General features: G+C 43.0%; 1 protein-coding gene across 3 annotated transcripts in view; it reads right to left on the bottom strand.

Moving 5' to 3' along the window:
* Positions 1-14,584: 14,584 nt before the first annotated feature.
* Positions 14,585-21,265, bottom strand: part of LOC118374826 (ryanodine receptor 3-like) — a 251,864-nt gene continuing 245,183 nt past the window's right edge. For all 3 annotated transcript variants that reach the window (XM_052471367.1, XM_052471368.1, XM_052471369.1), the window contains 6 exons: positions 20,095-20,229; positions 18,027-18,183; positions 17,707-17,771; positions 17,351-17,451; positions 17,120-17,171; positions 14,585-17,009 (listed from right to left, as the gene is read on the bottom strand). In XM_052471367.1, coding sequence (XP_052327327.1) covers positions 16,914-17,009; positions 17,120-17,171; positions 17,351-17,451; positions 17,707-17,771; positions 18,027-18,183; positions 20,095-20,229 — 606 coding nt within the window. In that variant the 3' untranslated portion in view covers positions 14,585-16,913. The remainder of the gene's footprint in view (positions 17,010-17,119; positions 17,172-17,350; positions 17,452-17,706; positions 17,772-18,026; positions 18,184-20,094; positions 20,230-21,265) is intronic.

Below are 21,265 nucleotides of genomic sequence, written 5' to 3'. Positions count from 1 at the left end.
ACACGTGATCATACAAGAGACATATCAAGAGACACGTGATCATACAAGAGACACGTGATCATATTCAAGAGACACGTGATCATATTCAAGAGACACGTGATCATATACAAGAGACACGTGATCATATACAAGAGAGACACGTGATCGTGATACAAGAGACACGTGATCATATACAAGAGACACGTGATCATATACAAGAGACACGTGATCATATTCAAGAGACACGTGATCGTATTACAAGAGACACGTGATCATATACAAGAGACACGTGATCGTATACAAGAGACACGTGATCATATTCAAGAGACACGTGATCATATACAAGAGACACGTGATACAAGAGACACGTGATCATATTCAAGAGACACGTGATCGTATACAAGAGACACGTGATCATATCAAGAGACACGTGATCGTGATATTCAAGAGACACGTGATCATATACAAGAGACAGATACAAGAGACACGTGATCATATACAAGAGACACGTGATCATATACAAGAGACACGTGATCGTATTCAAGAGACACGTGATCATATCAAGAGACACGTGATCAAGAGACACGTGATCATATACAAGAGACACGTGATCATATACAAGAGACACGTGATCATCATACAAGAGACACGTGATCATATACAAGAGACACGTGATCATATACAAGAGACACGTGATCATATACAAGAGACACGTGTGACGTGATCATATCATCATATTCAAGAGACACGTGATCGTATTCAAGAGACACGTGATCATATACAAGAGACACGTGATCATATACAAGAGACACGTGATCGTATACAAGAGACACGTGATCATATTCAAGAGACACGTGATCATATACAAGAGACACGTGATCATATACAAGAGACACGTGATCATATACAAGAGACACGTGATCATATACAAGAGACACGTGATCATATACAAGAGACACGTGATCATATACAAGAGACACGTGATCATATACAAGAGACACGTGATCATATACAAGAGACACGTGATCATATTCAAGAGACACGTGATCGTATACAAGAGACACGTGATCATATACAAGAGACACGTGATCGTATACAAGAGACACGTGATCATATTCAAGAGACACGTGATCATATACAAGAGACACGTGATCATATACAAGAGACACGTGATCATATATTCAAGAGACACGTGATCATATACAAGAGACACGTGATCGTGAGACACGTGATCATATACAAGAGACACGTGATCATATACAAGAGACACGTGATCATATACAAGAGACACGTGATCATACAAGAGACACGTGATCATATACAAGAGACACGTGATCATATATACAAGAGAGACACGTGATCATATACAAGAGACACGTGATCATATACAAGAGACACGTGAGACAAGAGACACGTGATCATATACAAGAGACACGTGATCATATACAAGAGACACGTGATCATATACAAGAGACACGTGATCATATACAAGACGTGACAGAGACACGTGATCGTATACAAGAGACACGTGATCATATTCAAGAGACACGTGATCGTATACAAGAGACACGTGATCATATACAAGAGACACGTGATCATATACAAGAGACACGTGATCATATCAAGAACGTGAGACAAGAGACACGTGATCATATCGTGATATTCAAGAGACACGTGATCACGTGACACGTGATCATATTCAAGAGACATGATCATACAAGAGACATGATCATATTCAAGAGACACGTGATCGTATTCAAGAGACACGTGATCATATACAAGAGACACGTGATCGTATACAAGAGACACGTGATCATATACAAGAGACACGTGATCATATACAAGAGACACGTGATCATATACAAGAGACACGTGATCATATATCAAGAGACACGTGATCATATACAAGAGACACGTGATCATATTCAAGAGACACGTGATCGTATACAAGAGACACGTGATCATATACAAGAGACACGTGATCGTATACAAGAGACACGTGATCATATTCAAGAGAACGTGATTATACAAGAGACACGTGATCATATACAAGAGGTTTACAAGAGACACGTGATCATATCAAGAGACACGTGATCATATACAAGAGACACGTGATCGTATACAAAGACACGTGATCATACAAGAGACACGTGGAGACACGTGATCGTATATATACAAGAGACACGTGATCATATACAAGAGACACGTGATCATATTGATCATATACATATACAAGAGATAGAGACACGTGATCATATACAAGAGACACGTGATCATATACAAGAGACGTGACGTGATCATATACAAGAGACACGTGATCATATACAAGAGACACGTGATTATATACAGAGACACGTGATCATATACAAGAGACACGTGGTATACAAGAGAAACATTGATCATATACAAGAGACACGTGATCATATACAAGAGACACGTGATAATATACAAGAGACACGTGATCATATACAAGAGACACGTGATCATATACAAGAGACACGTGATCATATACAAGAGACACGTGATGTATACAAGAGACACGTGATCATATCATATACAAGAGACACGTGATCATATACAAGAGACATATACAAGAGACACGTGATCATATACAAGAGACACGTGATCATATACAAGAGACACGTGATCATATACAAGAGACACGTGATCATATACAAGAGACACGTGATCGTATACAAGAGACACGTGATCATATACAAGAGACACGTGATCATATACAAGAGACACGTGATCATATACAAGAGACACGTGATCATACAAGAGACACGTGATCATATACAAGAGACACGTGATCATATGACAAGAGACACGTGATCATATACAAGAGACACGTGATCAAGAGACACGTGATCGTATACAAGAGACACGTGATCATATACAAGAGACACGTGATCGTATACAAGAGACACGTGATCATATACAAGAGACACGTGATCATATACAAGAGACACGTGATCATATACAAGAGACACCAAGAGACACGTGATCATATACAAGAGACACGTGATCATTACAAGAGACACGTGATCATATACAAAGACACGTGATCATATACAAGAGACACGTGATCATATTCAAGAGACACGTGATCGTATTACAAGAGTGATTACAAGAGACACGTGATCATATACAAGAGACACGTGATCATATACAAGAGACACGTGATCGTACACAGAGACACGTGATCCAAGAGACACGTGATCATATACAAGAGACACGTGATAGAGACACATATACAAGAGACACGTGATCATATACAAGAGACACGTGATCATATTCCAAGAGACACGTGATCATATACAAGAGACACGTGATCATATACAAGAGACACGTGATCATGATCAGAGACACGTGATCATATACAAGAGACACGTGATCATATACGTGATCATATACAAGAGACACGTGATCGTATACAAGAGACACGTGATCATATTCAGAGACACGTGATCATATACAAGAACACGTGTGATCATATACAAGAGACACGTGATCATATACAAGAGACACGTGATCATATACAAGAGACACGTGATGTATACAAGAGACACGTGATCATATACAAGAGACACGTGATCATATACACACGTGATCATATACAAGAGACACGTGATCATATACAAGAGACACGTGATCATATACAAGAGACACGTGATCATATCAAGAGACACGTGATCATATACAAGAGACACGTGATCATATACAAGAGACACGTGATCATATTCAAGAGACACGTGTCATATCACGTATCATATACAAGAGACACGTGATCATATACAAGAGACACGTGATCATATACAAGAGACACGTGATCATATCAAGAGACACGTGATCATATTCAAGAGACACGTGATCATATCATATACAAGAGACACGTGATCATATACAAGAGACACGTGATCATATACAAGAGACACGTGATCATATACAAGAGACACATCGTGATCATATACAAGAGACACGTGATCATATACAAGAGACACGTGATCATATACAAGAGACACGTGATCATATACAAGAGACACGTGATCGTATACAAGAGACACGTGATCATATTCAAGAGACACGTGATCGTATTCAAGAGACACGTGATCATATACAAGAGACACGTGATCATATACAAGAGACACGTGATCATATTCAAGAGACACGTGATCATATTCAAGAGACACGTGATCATATACAAGAGACACGTGATCATATACAAGAGACACGTGATCATATACAAGAGACACGTGATCGTATACAAGAGACACGTGATCATATTCAAGAGACACGTGATTATTCAAGAGACACGTGATCATCATACAAGAGACACGTGATCATATACAAGAGACACGTGATCATATTCAAGAGACACGTGATGTATTCAAGAGACACGTGATCATATACAAGAGACACGGTATACAAGACGTGACACGTGATCATATTCAAGAGACACGTGATCATATTCAAGAGACACGTGATCATATTCAAGAGACACGTGATCATATTCAGAGACACGTGATCATATTCAAGAGACACGTGATCGTATCATCAAGAGACACGTGATCATATTCAAGAGACACGTGATGTATACAAGAGACATGTGATCATATTCAAGAGACACGTGATCATATACAAGAGACACGTGATCATATTCAAGAGACACGTGATCAAGAGACACGTGATCATTCAAGAGACACGTGATCATATTCAAGAGACACGTGATCATATTCAAGAGACACGTGATCATATTCATAGAGACACGTGATCGTATTCAAGAGACACGTGATCATATACAAGAGACACGTGATCATATTCAAGAGACACGTGATCATATTCAAGAGACACGTGATCATATACAAGAGACACGTGATCATATACAAGAGACACGTGATCATATTCAAGAGACACGTGATCATCATATACAAGAGACACGTGATCATATACAAGAGACACGTGATATCATATCATATACAAGAGACACGTGATCATATCAAGAGACACGTGATCATATACAAGAGACACGTGATCATTACAAGAGACACGTGATCATATACAAGAGACACGTGATCATATACAAGAGACACGTGATCATATACAAGAGACACGTGATCATATACAAGAGACACGTGATCATATAGACACGTGATCATCATATAGACAAGAGACACGTGATCATATACAAGAGACACGTGATCATATACAAGAGACACGTGATCATATACAAGAGACACGTGATCATATACAAGAGACACGTGATCATATACAAGAGACACGTGATCATATACAAGAGACACGTGATCATATACAAGAGACACGTGATCATATACAAGAGACACGTGATCATATACAAGAGACACGTGATCATATTCAAGAGACACGTGATCATATACAAGAGACACGTGATCATATACAAGAGACACGTGATCATATACAAGAGACACGTGATCATATACAAGAGACACGTGATCATATACAAGAGACACGTGATCATATACAAGAGACACGTGATCATATACAAGAGACACGTGATCATATACAAGAGACACGTGATCATATTCAAGAGACACGTGATCATATACAAGAGACACGTGATCATATACAAGAGACACGTGATCATATACAAGAGACACGTGATCATATACAAGAGACACGTGATCATATACAAGAGACACGTGATCATATACAAGAGACACGTGATCGTATTCAAGAGACACGTGATCATATACAAGAGACACGTGATCATATACAAGAGACACGTGATCGTATTCAAGAGACACGTGATCATATACAAGAGACACGTGATCGTACACAAATGTAAGAAAGGTTTGAAATGATTAGGTTTTAGTCAAACAATATATCTGTTTGGGCATCATGCAGTCAGTATGCACTCTTCAAATTATTTGTAATTATAAACTGGGTGGTTCGAGCCCTGAATGCTGGTTGGCTGACAGCCGTGTTATATCAGTCAGTATACCACGGGTATGAAAAAACATTTATTTTTCCTCCTCTAATTACGTTGGTAACCAGTTTATAATAGCAATAAGGCACCTTGGGGGGGTTTGAGGTATATGGCCAATATACCACGGCTAAGGGCTGTGTCCAGGTACTCCGTGTTGCGTCATGCGTAAGAACAGCCCTTAGCCGTGGTATATTGGCCACACCCCCTCGGGTCTTTTTGCTTAATTATGTTTCCGGCCCCCTGACCATTTGCTCAATAAAAAATATTGACATGTGGCTGAATCTAGCTATCCCTGCTTTACAGCATGTACAGACCCAAGCCCGTGTAGATCACATTACATACGTGTGCACTTCACCATACATTCAGCCACTTAGCGTCATTTACTCGCATAGACCCAACATTAAACTATTATCTGAATCGTCGTGTTTACATAGTTTTATGACGGTGAATCTGTATGTGAATCATACAGGTAACTGCCAAAATAAAGGAAACTCCAACATTGTGTCCTAATAAGGTGTTATGTCAGAACAGAACCTTGGAATAGATTCTACATAGTTTCTGAAACTCTATTAGGTGCGACACCGTTCTTCCACATGACATTCCATAATTTTGGTGTTTTGTTGATGGTGGTGGAAAACACTGTTTAAGGCGCCGCTCCAGAATCTCCCGCAAGTGTTCAATTGAGTTGAGATCTGGTGAGTGAGACGGCCGTGGCATTTGGCTTACGTCGTTTTCATGCTCATTAAACCAATCAGTGACCACTCGTGCCCTGTGGTTGGGGGCATAGCCGTGATATCTAAAATAATGGCCTGCCCGGCATTTTCAAACATGACCCTAAGCATGATGGGATGTTAATTGCTTAATTAACTCCGGAACCACACCTCTGTGATAACACTACGACAGTGGCTTTGATATAAATAAATAACTAGGTGGATGTTTACATTTATCCTATTTCACACATATACAAGTGTGTATCATACATGTGTGAATTGGACATTGTTTTTTTGCATATCCCACTCTGCCTAACCAATTAGGGTTAAGTGCCTTGCTCAAGGGCACATCGACAGACTTGTTACCTATTCGTTACTGACCCAACGCTCCTAACCGCTAGGCTACCTGCCGCCAATCATATGCCAATTCATCTAAGATACTTTTAATTCAAGTGAAAGAAACTGACCGATGCTTTGTCCAAGTCATGCAGAAACATCTGAGAGACAGAGGCCGTGCAGGGAAGATTGTTTGGATGAAGCAAGGTCGATGTGTCAAGGAGCAGTGGTGGAAAAAGTCATACTTGAGTAAAAGTAAAGTAAAGTAAAGATACCTTAAAATAGAAAACGACTCAAGTATATTTGAGCAATTCCATTTACTTTTAATACTAAAGTATATTTAAAACCAAATACTTTTAGACTTTTACTCAAACAGTATTTAACTGGGGACTTTCACTTAAGTATCAAAAGTAAAAGTATTCATATTAATGTCAAATTCATTATATTATGCAAACCAGACAGCACAATTTGATTGTGTTTTTTTTTTAAATTTACAGATAGCCAGGGGCACACTCCAACACTTAGACATTAATTTACAAACTAAGCATTTGTGTTTAGTGAGTCTGCCAGATCAGAGGCAGTAGGGATAACCAGGGATGTTCTCTGTTTAGTGAGTCTGCCAGATCAGAGGCAGTAGGGATAACCAGGAATGTTCTCTTGATAAGTGTGTGAATGTAACCATTTTCCTGTCAAAATGTAAGAAGTACTTTTGGTGTCAGGGAAAATGTATGGAGCAAAAATTACATGATTTTCTTTAGGAATGTAGTAAAGTAAAAGTAAAATTTGTCAAAAATACAAATAGTAAAGTAGTAATTTAAAGTATTTTTTTACACCACTGCATGGACCACTGCATGGACATCTCGCTCTCGTCTCAACGGGGTGGGGGGGGTGTCCTCTCTGGAACTCTGACAGCACTGTCTCTCATCGCCTTGGCAGCTGTTGCCATGGTTCGGTCACCTGTCGGCTACGACGTCGCAGCGTGAGCCTCACACCAAACGGGATGCATTGTCCACACACAGATCTCAGGTCTGTGACGCAGGTCTACGTCTCCACCGTGATGACGTTGTGGGGATCTGAAGCGTCAGCTCAGCAGTTGCCTTACCAACGGATGAAGACGTTAAGAGGGAAGGAAGGAAGGAGCGAAAGTGGAGGCAAAGGGAAGAAAGAAAACAAGTGAGCGAAAGATGCTGGCCACCTGATCCAGTACCTGTCAATCTTACTCCTCATTTGTCCTGTCATGTCCAGTGTTGTAACAGATGACAAATATTGACAATTGGCAATGGATTGACTGGTAAAAATAAATACAAATAAATGCCTATTAGCCATCCGCATTGACTACATCAGCAATTCACCTAAACCCCGTCCCTCTTGGTTACAGTCGCAATCTTGGACAACATTAACCGGTGAAGCCCAATTCCCCTCACAATAATCTCAAACTGTGTTTCTAATTCACAATTAAATTTAAACACAGACAACTCCTGGCTAATCAGGAAACTATTGGGTACGTTGTGGTGGACTGGCATTACGATTACAATCACGAGAACCTGGTCAAATTATGGTTGTAGTGGAAACAAGCCACTGAATGTCTCTGAATTCACTGTCGGCATGTAACCTATAACCACTGTTGGAGCTAACTAGTGCTCTCAACTAGTATCCTGAGGTCGACAGCAGATGGGAGTTGTATTCATAACATTGCTAACTTAGCGAGCTAACATATCATGTTGAGTTATATTAAGTGACTAGCTAGTTAGCAGCGTTTGGTGGTCAGTGAGACTGAGAGCTAGTTTACCAGTTGAGCTCGAAAACAATGTAACAAAAGTATAATTTCAGATTTGAAAATCAGGCTCTGCATTTCACGATCCAAAGTAGCAAATACCCCTGGTGACCTGTTTAAATTATTTTTCCATTTAAATATGTACAGTGTACATTTATCAAATTGTGAGTTTCTTGACTACAAACACAATCACTTGTAGCCGTGTTGAGTCAAAGCAGAGACAGTCTCCGTTCCATGTGTAGTAACGACCTCTGGCGGCACCGTTAATTCAATACAAATGTGCCACTGTTTCGATCATTTCACAACATTTTTCGCGAACAGGTGTGTAATGAAATAAGCCAAAGCTCCCCCCCTCCAACCCCATTTTAGAGAAACACGGCGCACCCCCATTACTCCTCCAGCAGGTGGTAGAGATGGAACTTCAGCTTGATTTTGTTAGAACGGGAAGAAATTAAGCTTTTCGCTGGTATAAACACAGATTTCTTTTTCCACTCAACATGTAAAGTGTTGCTTCATGAGCTGAAATATAATATCCCTGAAATTTTCTATACACACAAAAAGCTTATTTCTCTCAAATGTTGTGCACACATTTGTTTACCTCCCACTTAGTGAGCATTTCTTCTTTGCCAAGGTAATCCATCCACCTGAGGGGTGTGACATATCAAGAAACTGATTAAACGGCATAATCATTACACAGGTGCACCTTGTGCTGGGGACAATAAAAGGCCACTCTAAAATGTGTAGTTTTGTCACACACCACAATGCCCCAGATGTCTCAAGTTTTGAAGGAGCGTGCAATTGGCATGCTGACTGCAGGCATGTCCATCAGAGCTGTTGCCAGATAATTTAATTCTCTACCAAAAATCCACCTCCAACATCGTTTTAGAGAATTTGGCTGTACGTCCGAACCGGATTCACAACTGGAGACCAAGTGTCCGGCATTGTGTGGGCGAGTGGTTTGCTGATGTCAACATTGTGAACCCGAGTGTCCCATGGTGGCGGTGGGGTTATGGTATGGGGAAGCATAAACTATGGACAACGAACACACTTGCATTTTATCGATAGCAATTAGTGCACAGAGATACCGTGACGGGATCCTGAGGCCTATTGTCGTACTTACTTTATTTCAATTAATTGATTTATGACTGTAACTCAGTAAAATATTGCGTTTATATTTTTGTTCGGGGTCTGTGTGTGTGTATATATATATATATATATATATATATATATATATATATATATAATAGGTGACCTGGACAGTATATTTTTGTTGGCGTAATTAAGGTCAAGTGTACACAACACTGAGCTAGCAAACAATGTAACAAAAGTATAATTAGCGATTTGAAAAAGCCTCTAACAGGCTCTGCATTTCAGGAACCACAGTAGTCCAGGTGCACTGTTCAGTTACCATTTAAACAATGTGACGGACTCGACAACAGTTGCTATCCATTGGAGCGCTGCGATCGGTTGCCCAAGATTCTGGGGTGGGGCATAGCGAAGGGTCAATTATGCTTCTTTCTTTCCTTAATGTTTTTTTGACATGACCTTATTAATGCATAAACCACCTCAGTCAGTCTCAGAGACAAAAGCTCTGCTCTTCTGTTCCCCTCTCTTGACAATGTTTAGGGATAGAGGGTTAGGGAGGGAAGCTGTGCCTGAAAGACTGTTTGAAGGGAGGGTTAGGGAAGGAAGCTGTGCCTGAAAGACAGTTTGAAGGGAGGGTTAGGGAGGGAAGCTGTGCCTGAAAGACAGTTTGAAGGGAGGGTTAGGGAGGGAAGCTGTGCCTGAAAGACTGTTTGAAGGGAGGGTTAGGGAGGGAAGCTGTGCCTGAAAGACAGTTTGAAGGGAGGGTTAGGGAGGGAAGCTGTGCCTGAAAGACTGTTTGAAGGGAGGGTTAGGGAGGGAAGCTGTGCCTGAAAGACTGTTTGAAGGGAGGGAAGCTGTGCCTGAAAGACAGTTTGAAGGGAGGGTTAGGGAGAGAAGCTGTGCCTGAAAGATAGTTTGAAGGGAGGGTTAGGGAGGGAAGCTGTGCCTGAAAGACTGTTTGAAGGGAGGGAAGCTGTGCCTGAAAGACTGTTTGAAGGGAGGGTTAGGGAGGGAAGCTGTGCCTGAAAGACTGTTTGAAAGGAGGGTTAGGGAGGGAAGCTGTGCCTGAAAGACTGTTTGAAAGGAGGGTTAGGGAAGGAAGCTGTGCCTGAAAGACTGTTTGAAGGGAGGGTTAGGGAGGGAAGCTGTGCCTGAAAGACTGTTTGAAGGGAGGGTTAGGGAGGGAAGCTGTGCCTGAAAGACTGTTTGAAGGGAGGGTTAGGGAGAGAAGCTGTGACCTTGAGAATGTTCTGCTATCTCTAGTCTACCTCACTCTGAATAGTTTAGCTGTGGGTGACGGCAACATTATTATCTATTACATTTACATTTTACATTTAAGTCATTTAGCAGACGCTCTTATCCAGAGCGACTTACAAATTGGTGCATTCACCTTATGACATCCAGTGGAACAGCCACTTTACAATAGTGCATCTAAATCTTTTAAGGGGGGTGAGAAGGATTACTTTATCCTATCCTAGGTATTCCTTAAAGAGGTGGGGTTTCAGGTGTCTCCGGAAGGTGGTGATTGACTCCGCTGTCCTGGCGTCGTGAGGGAGTGTGTTCCACCATTGGGGAGCCAGAGCAGCGAACAGTTTTGATTGGGCTGAGCGGGAACTGTACTTCCTCAGTGGTAGGGAGGCGAGCAGGCCAGAGGTGGATGAACGCAGTGCCCTTGTTTATTAGAAGTTAAGCTAATTGATAAAGCTAATTGGACAATTTAATTAATAAATATTGTATCTAACATCCGATTCAGACCAAACTTTTTTCTAACAATGAGTAAGACACGAGGAATCCAAATAAATAGTCACAAGCTACCCACGGACCCCACACAACAATCCCACCCTAACAACCAGTATCCAGTATCAGTTCTCTGTGTCCAACAGGTAGTATAGAGCTACGACTATAAATATAGTTTTTTCTTCCTATGTAATGTATTCTCAGTGAATTTGGTAGAGGTTCTTTTTCCCCTCATGTTCAGTGAAATTAGTCATTGAAGTTGTTATGTTTATGGCCCATCCTACATCCTGGTATTACCAGGTTCTGACCACTAGATGTGGTCCTAACCTGGTAACTACAGAAATGATTTCAGAACAATCCAACCAATGGTGGGTGTCATGGCTTGCTGAAATGACATGGAATGACCCTGATGCCTCCGTGGAAAGAGGGTTACTAAACGAGTTTGGATTATAAAACTACCATTGAAATGAATCGATAGTCTGCTTTGATAAGACTTCCTACGATACATGTTCTTACTGCAAAACCAACCTGGTTTGGTGACCCCTAGTGACGGACTGGTTGGTGACCCCTAGTAATGGACTGGTTTGGTGACCCCTAGTGATTGACTGGTTTGGTGAACCCTAGTGACTGACTGGTTTGGTGACCCCTAGTGACTGACTGTTTGGAGACTCCTAGTGACTGACTGTTTGGTGACCCCTAGTGACTGACTGTTTGGTGACCCCTAGTGACTGACTGGTTTGGTGACCCCTAGTGACTGACTGGTTTGGTGAACCCTAGTGACGGACTGTTTGGTGACCCCTAGTGATTGACTGTTTGGTCACCCCTAGTGACGGACTGTTTGGTGACCCCTAGTGACGGACTGTTTGGTGAACCCTAGTGACGGACTGTTTGGTGACCCCTAGTGACGGACTGTTTGGTGACCCCTAGTGACTGACTGGTTTGGTGACCCCTAGTGACTGACTGTTTGGTGACCCCTAGTGACTGACTGTTTGGTTTGACAGACTGTTTGGTGACCCCATTGACTGACTGGTGACCCCTAGTGACTGACTGGTTTGGTGACCCCTAGTGACTGACTGGTGACCCCTAGTGACTGACTGGTTTGGTGACCCCTAGTGACTGACTGGTTTGGTGAACCCTAGTGACGGACTGTTTGGTGACCCCTAGTGATTGACTGTTTGGTCACCCCTAGTGACGGACTGTTTGGTGACCCCTAGTGATTGACTGTTTGGTCACCCCTAGTGACGGACTGTTTGGTGACCCCTAGTGACGGACTGTTTGGTGACCCCTAGTGACTGACTGGTTTGGTGACCCCTAGTGACTGACTGTTTGGTGACCCCTAGTGACTGACTGTTTGGTGACCCCTAGTGACAGACTGTTTGGTGACCCCATTGACTGACTGGTGACCCCTAGTGACTGACTGGTTTGGTGACCCCTAGTGACTGACTGTTTGGTGACAGAACTGAATCAAATTGTACAATCTGGCGAGGTTGATATCAGTATTTTAATTTGGTAACATCGCTCAGTGTGACATTGTAAAAGACTGAATCCAACGTACACTGTTGGATCCTTTAACGGACAAAATATATGTCAAATGTATGCATGCATGACTAAGTCACTTTGGATTCAATTCTGCTGAAAGGTAAATACCACTATAAATACTATGTAACTTAATAAAAAATGACTATAGTAAGTGCCTACCAAATAAAATAACAGGGTTGGCCATAACGGTTGACGACTTCATCTTAAATCATCCACTTTGTTTTGGGACCAGTCTCCCCTGTCCCAGGAGTCGATTAATGCTCACTTTTCTTCAGCACAAGAACTGTTCATGAAATGGGTTTCCATGGCCAAGCCTAAGATCACCATGCAATGCCAAGCGTCGGCTGGAGTGGTGTAAAAATCGCCGCCATTGAACTCTGGATCAGTGGAAACGCGTTCTATGGAGTGATGAATCATGCTTCACCATCTGGCAGTCCAACGGATTAATCTGGGTTTGGCGGATACCAGGAGAATGCTACCTGCCCCAATGCATAATGCCAACTGTAAAGTTTGGTGGAGGAGGAACTCTGGGGCTGTTTTTCGTGGTTCAGGCCCCTTAGTTCCAGTGAAGGGAAATCGTAACACTACAGCATACAATGACATTCTAGAATACTCTGTGCTTCTACCTTTGTGGCAACAGTTTGGGGAAAGCCCTTTCCTGTTTTAGTATGGCAATATACTGTATATGGTTGCAGGTGCAGTGGAATGTGTTGTTTTACAGGGTCAACCATAGTAGTACAGCGCCCCTGGAGTTAATTAGGGTTAAGTGTCTTGTCCTACCGGCCTCTAACCCAGTCATATATAATATTTTACTCCACTTCTCCTCAGGCAAGGAACGGAGCGCTGCTTATCTGAAAGACGCTAAGACAGATCGCTTTAAAAACTTTTCATAAATGGACAAAATCGTAAGATCAAATTTGGACAAAGGGCATTCTTGATTTATGATAGCCAATTATAGAATCTACTTTTCACAAATTAATTGTTGAGAGTTATCTCCCTCCCCCCACTCCCATTTTACTGATTCCACATGTCAAAATCCCCGTTTTCTGTCTCACTAACCAACCAACCCGGGGTCGCTTGATCGAGTGGCTGAAGGATTGGCGGCTGACTGGGGCTACAGATATGGGACTGTTAGCAGCATCAGAACTCTGTCAGCGACCAAGTGTTTATCTGTGTTTTGTATTTTTACTTATTCAACGTTAAAGGATAATGGTATTTCTACTCCTTTTGCCTTGTCAGACACACACACACACACACACACACACACACACACACACACACACACACACACACACACACACACACACACACACACACACACACACACACACACACACACACACACACACACACACACACACACACACACACACACACACACACACACACACGGCTCTACCCTCAGAAAGGTTTCTGTGATTGGATAGGTGCAAGTTGCCATGGACAACAGAGATGTTTTTCATTGCATTGGTTACTTTATTCTTCTCCATCCTTCTTCCTGCCTCCTCAGAAAGAAACACAGTTTCTCAAAGCTACTACATCCAAATGTTCATACAATTAGAGGTTCACTGTTTCTCTCTGTCGCTACGTGTTCAATAAATCTTGAACCGTGTTATTTCCTCAGTGTGTCATTTCTCATTTCTACTGTGGAAAGAAAGGTGTACAGGCAGGCAAGGAGATTCTGAAGCTTGGGAACCAATCCAAACGGAGCAACATTTACACAATGGTTACCTAGTTTTTGTACAACAAAGTAAATGTTTCGAACTGAAAATCCACAAAACTATCACTACTGTAGCTAGGCAATTATGCTCTTAACTAATCCAAACTCTAGAGCACTAAAGAGTGTCAAGGGACACCAGGTTTGTGTGTGCATAGTTTCTCAAATTAAGGCACAATGGCACTTGATAAACAACTATAAATGGGCTCAAGACTGGCCCTTGAGGGACGCATTTTTTAAATTCCTCATCTCACCAAGCAAATCATATTCAGACCAAGCTAGAACAGTTCTAATTCAATGAATTTAATTTCTAGTTTCATCATTATCACCACCACAATACACATTCTAGCATCAATCTTATATTGTTAATCAGTTAATATCTGGGTTATTACCGTCTTCGGCATTAATATCATGGCTTGTGCATTACGTGTACATTCCATCACCCATCAAACTGAAACCCTACACATCAATGTCTCCACTCTGCATGACAAATTGTGCAACGGTTTTGGTGTTAAGCGAAGTGAATAAGGGCAACGTGTCATCATGACAAATCACATTAAAATAAATATATATATTTTTTGCGTTCGAAAGAGCATACGAGGTGTCACCGTGGCGGGTGACTTATCTTTTAGTGACAGGCAAAATGACTTTCCATATAAAAATCCAAAACACCAAGTCCAATCATCGTCAGTCATCGTCTTCATCACATCAGTCTCTCCTCAGTAGTGGCTGGCCATTTCAATAGGTGAAACTGTGTGATGGATACAATGGCAACAGAAGAGCAACGTGGAGCTAGTTTTCAGGTTCCATTAAGGTTCAAGTGAGTTAGTCTCTCAGATACAGAGTGTCCTCTCTACCCAGATGGTGTTGTAGGGTAGTGTCCTCTCTACCCAGATGGTGTTGTAGGGTAGTGTCCTCTCTACCCAGATGGTGTTGTAGGGTAGCTGGGTAGTGTCCTGGTGTCCTCTCTACCCAGTTGGTGTTGTAGGGTAGTGTCCTGGTGTCCTCTCTACCCAGATGGTGTTTTAGGGTAGTGTCCTCTCTACCCAGATGGTGTTGTAGGGTAGTGTCCTCTCTACCCAGATGGTGTTGTAGCTGGGTAGTGTCCTCTCTACCCAGATGGTGTTGTAGGGTAGTGTCCTCTCTACCCAGTTGGTGTTGTAGGGTAGCTGGGTAGTGTCCTGGTGTTCTCTCTATCCAGTTGGTGTTTTAGCTGGGTAGTGTCCTCTCTACCCAGATGGTGTTGTAGGGTAGTGTCCTCTCTACCCAGATAGTGTTGTAGGGTAGCTGGGTAGTGTCCTGGTGTCCTCTCTACCCAGATGGTGTTGTAGGGTAGCTGGGTAGTGTCCTGGTGTCCTCTCTACCCAGTTGGTGTTGTAGGGTAGCAGGGTAGTGTCCTGGTGTCCTCTCTACCCAGATAGTGTTGTAGGGTAGCTGGGTAGTGTCCTGGTGTCCTCTCTACCCAGATAGTGTTGTAGGGTAGTGTCCTCTCTACCCAGATGGTGTTGTAGGGTAGCTGGGTAGTGTCCTGGTGTCCTCTCTACCCAGTTGGTGTTGTAGGGTAGCTGGTAGTGTCCTGGTGTCCTCTCTACCCAGTTGGTGTTGTAGGGTAGTGTCCTGGTGTTCTCTCTACCCAGTTGGTGTTGTAGGGTAGCTGGGTAGTGTCCTGGTGTCCTCTCTACCCAGTTGGTGTTGTAGGGTAGCTGGGTCGTGTCCTGGTGTCCTCTCTACCCAGACGGTGTTGTAGGGTAGCTGGGTCATGTCCTGGTGTCCTCTCTACCCAGTTGGTGTTGTAGGGTAGTGTCCTGGTGTCCTCTCTACCCAGATGGTGTTGTAGGGTAGTGTCCTTGTGTCCTCTCTACCCAGATAGTTTTGTCTATCCATTAAAGTTCATTGACGTGAGTAAGAAGTCTGTCTCAGATAAGGTGTAGGGTTGTGAGTAGGTAGACGGGTCTCTCAAATACAGATAGTGTTGTTTTATGGTAGCTGGGTAATGTAGTGTTAGGTGTCCTGTCTACCCAGGTAGGGTTGTAGGGTAGCTGGGTAATGTAGTGTTAGGTGTCCTCTCTACCCAAGCAGGTCCTCATACTGCTTCCTGAAACAGTCCCCAGCAGGGAAGAAGTCCCAGCATCTCTCCTGGTACATCTTCCACACATACGACTCCTGTTGAGGGAGACAACGCAGTACGATGAAGGGTTTAATGAGTGAGAAGGTGTTTTTCGATGACCTGTGACCTGTGTTCATACGATAAAGAGAAGTGTTGTTGTACGTACCTGACCCGTGTGTTCAGTCTCGTCCTTGTTGATAAGGTACATCAGGAAGAAGCTGCACAAGGACAAAAGCAGTGTCAGAGGAGGCCAGATTGATCAAAAATATTAACTCGGGCTTTCGTCCAGAGCCTCATTGGTTAAGCACATCTAATTAAATTCAAACGAGAGCCTTTTAATGGAGCAGCTCTGGTCATATGTGCTTGAACAACATGCTCATGTCAGTTATGTACTCACAGGTAGTTGGCCAGGTTGTGCTCTTGTAAGGTGTGGGTCTCAAAGCCGTGGGGTGTCGTGTCAAAGTAGTCGTTTCCAATCCCACAGATGAAGCATTTAGTCTACAAGAGGATGGAATGTGTTAATCAGATACATTCTCCTTAACATATTAGCGTTGATTCAAGAGGATAAAATGTTCTGTTGTGAAGAATATGGAATCGTATCAACGACTTAACAACAACAGAATAACATTGCTGTTTCCTAACATTGATACAGTAGGTTCTAGGTGAGACCAGGTGAACTCTCACCTCCAGACCAGGTGAACTCTCACCTCCAGACCAGGTGAACTCTCACCTCCAGACCAGGTGAACTCTTACCTCCATATCCTCCTTCACCTGCTCCTGCTGGTCTCTCAGTTCCCCAAACGCATCAATAATCAAACCTGGAGTATTGAATGAGACAGCATTTTAACTTCACATTTATTACACAGGAAAAAGCCTAGTCCTCTCGGCTGTTGTTTTAAACAGCAAGAAGCCAAATACAATGGTTCCCAACCTGGGGTTCTGGTACCCCGGGGGTACCAATCCTATCCACAGGGGGTATTTGGGAAGACTCATATGACTCATATCGTATGGAAAAACAATGTGATCGGAGGTACGGTAACCAAACAAGGATGAGAACCTAGTAGATAACGTACCCTGGATGATGGCCAGGAGGATGACGATGACGAAGAAGAAGAAGGTGATGTCGAAAAGGATACGCCACAGCTCGTAGGGGTCTCCGGCCGGGTCCTCGAGCTCATCACCGATACCACCGCCAGCCCTCACCCCCGCGTACAGGTGGAACAGATAGCACTGAGCAGGATATACAGGAGGAACAGATATCACTTAGCAGGATATACAGGAGGAACAGATATCACTGAGCAGGATATACAGGAGGAACATATATCACTTAGCAGGATATACAGGAGGAACAGATATCACTGAGCAGGATATACAGGAGGAACAGATATCACTGAGCAGGATATACAGGAGGAACAGATATCACTGAGCAGGATATACAGGAGGAACAGATATCACTGAGCAGGATATACAGGAGGAACAGATATCACTGAGCAGGATATACAGGAGGAACAGAGGAACAGATAGCACTGAGCAGGATATACAGGAGGAACAGATATCACTGAGCAGGATATACAGGAGGAACAGATATCACTGAGCAGGATATACAGGAGGAACAGATATCACTGAGCAGGATATACAGGAGGAACAGATATCACTGAGCAGGATATACAGGAGGAACAGAGGAACAGATAGCACTGAGCAGGATATACAGGAGGGACAGATATCACTGAGGAGGATATACAGGAGGAACAGATAGCACTGAGCAGGATATACAGGAGGAACAGATATCACTGAGCAGGATATACAGGAGGAACAGTGGAACAGATATAACTGAGCAGGATATACAGGAGGAACAGATATCACTGAGCAGGATATACAGGAGGAACAGATATCACTGAGCAGGATATACAGGATGAACAGATATCACTGAGCAGGATATAGCGGAGGAACAGATATCACTGAGCAGGATATACAGGAGGAACAGATATCACTGAGCAGGATATACAGGAGGAACAGATATCACTGAGCAGGATATACAGGAGGAACAGATATCACTGAGCAGGATATACAGGAGGAACAGATATCACTGAGCAGGATATACAGGAGGAACAGATATCACTGAGCAGGATATACAGGAGGAACAGATATCACTGAGCAGGATATACAGGAGGAACAGATATCACTGAGCAGGATATACAGGAGGAACAGATAGCACTGAGCAGGATATACAGGAGGAACAGAGGAACAGATATAACTGAGCAGGATATACAGGAGGAACAGATATCACTGAGCAGGATATACAGGAGGAACAGATATCACTGAGCAGGATATACAGGAGGAACAGATATCACTGAGCAGGATATACAGGAGGAACAGATATCACTGAGCAGGATATACAGGAGGAACAGATATCACTGAGCAGGATATACAGGAGGAACAGATATCACTGAGCAGGATATACAGGAGGAACAGATATCACTGAGCAGGATATACAGGAGGAACAGATATCACTGAGCAGGATATACAGGAGGAACAGATATCACTGAGCAGGATATACAGGAGGAACAGATATCACTGAGCAGGATATACAGGAGGAACAGATATCACTGAGCAGGATATACAGGAGGAACAGATATCACTGAGCAGGATATACAGGAGGAACAGATATCACTGAGCAGGATATACAGGAGGAACAGATATCACTGAGCAGGATATACAGGAGGAACAGATATCACTGAGCAGGATATACAGGAGGAACAGATATCACTGAGCAGGATATACAGGAGGAACAGATATCACTGAGCAGGATATACAGGAGGAACAGATATCACTGAGCAGGATATACAGGAGGAACAGATATCACTGAGCAGGATATACAGGAGGAACAGATATCACTGAGCAGGATATACAGGAGGAACAGATAGCACTGAGCAGGATGTGTAGCAGTTTTTGGATTCCTTCCTTACAACATGTTCTGTGAGTTGTGGAATTAACTCCAACCAAGCCATCTATTAGTGGCTTGGTTGGAAGGATGTGAAGGATGTGTATGACTGACTGATACGTGCTATGACACCATATCAATACTACTTTGTTGAGTCATCTACTAACAGTGAGTAGAGGGGTGTGTTTGTGCAGACTTACAGTCATCATGTCGTCACACTTCATATCAGGTGCGTCCTCGTCCTCGCTCTTGTTGTAGAACTTCCTGAAGAAGTTGAAGGCCACCACAGTGTACAGATACACCACCACCGGCAACAGACCTACGGTCAGCACCAACTGTAGAGAGATAGATATAGGAGGAACAGATATCACTGAGCAGAGCGGAGGGATATCAGGGAGAGGATAGACAGGGAGCGACAGATATCAGAGCAGGATAGACAGACTGAGCAGACAGAGGAGATATCACTGAGCAGGATACAGGAGGAACAGAGAGACAGGAGAGAGACAGAGAGAGAGAGCACTGAGAGAGATATACAGGAGGAGACAGAGGGAGCAGAGACAGACAGGAGGAACAGATAGACTGAGACAGATATACAGGAGAGAACAGATATCACTGAGCAGGAGAGACAGGAGGAGACAGAGAGAGCAGAGACAGAGAGAGAACAGATAGCACTGAGCAGGAGAGAGACAGAGAGAGAGACAGAGAGAGACAGAGAGAGAGACAGCCAGAGTGAGCTTGGAGAGAGAGACAGAGAGAGAGACAGAGAGAGAGAGACAGAGTCAGAGAGACAGTGAGAGAGAGAGAGAGAGAGAGAGACAGACAGTCAGAGACTTCAGAGACAGTCCTCGAGAGAGACAGAGTTGTAGAGAGACAGAGCCAGAGAGAGACAGAGAGACACCAGAGAGAGAGAGAGACAGAGAGAGAGACAGAGAGAGAGACAGAGAGAGAGAGACAGAGAGAGAGAGAGAGAGACAGAGAGAGAGACACAGAGAGAGAGAGAGAGAGACAGAGAGAGAGAGACAGAGAGAGAGAGAGAGAGAGAGAGACAGAGAGAGAGAGAGAGAGAGAGAGAGAGACAGAGAGAGAGAGACAGAGGGAGAGAGGACATTAATATTCACTGTGTTCTCTACATACAGAAATGTACAGTGTGTTGAGCAGGGGTTGGAACCGGTTCAGGGAACATAACTGAAAAATATCATTTTGTTTTTAGAGGAACGGAAGCATAACCGGTATAGAATGTGATCTCTGGTGTTCCTGAACAGAACCGGTATAGAATGTGATCTCTGGTGTTCCTGAACAGAACCGGTATAGAATGTGATATCTGGTGTTCCTGAACAGAACCGGTATAGAATGTGATATCTGGTGTTCCTG

Source organism: Oncorhynchus keta, chromosome 19, assembly GCF_023373465.1.
Source record: "Oncorhynchus keta strain PuntledgeMale-10-30-2019 chromosome 19, Oket_V2, whole genome shotgun sequence".
Lineage (NCBI taxonomy): Eukaryota > Metazoa > Chordata > Actinopteri > Salmoniformes > Salmonidae > Oncorhynchus > Oncorhynchus keta.
This window is presented reverse-complemented; position numbering and strand designations above follow the sequence as displayed.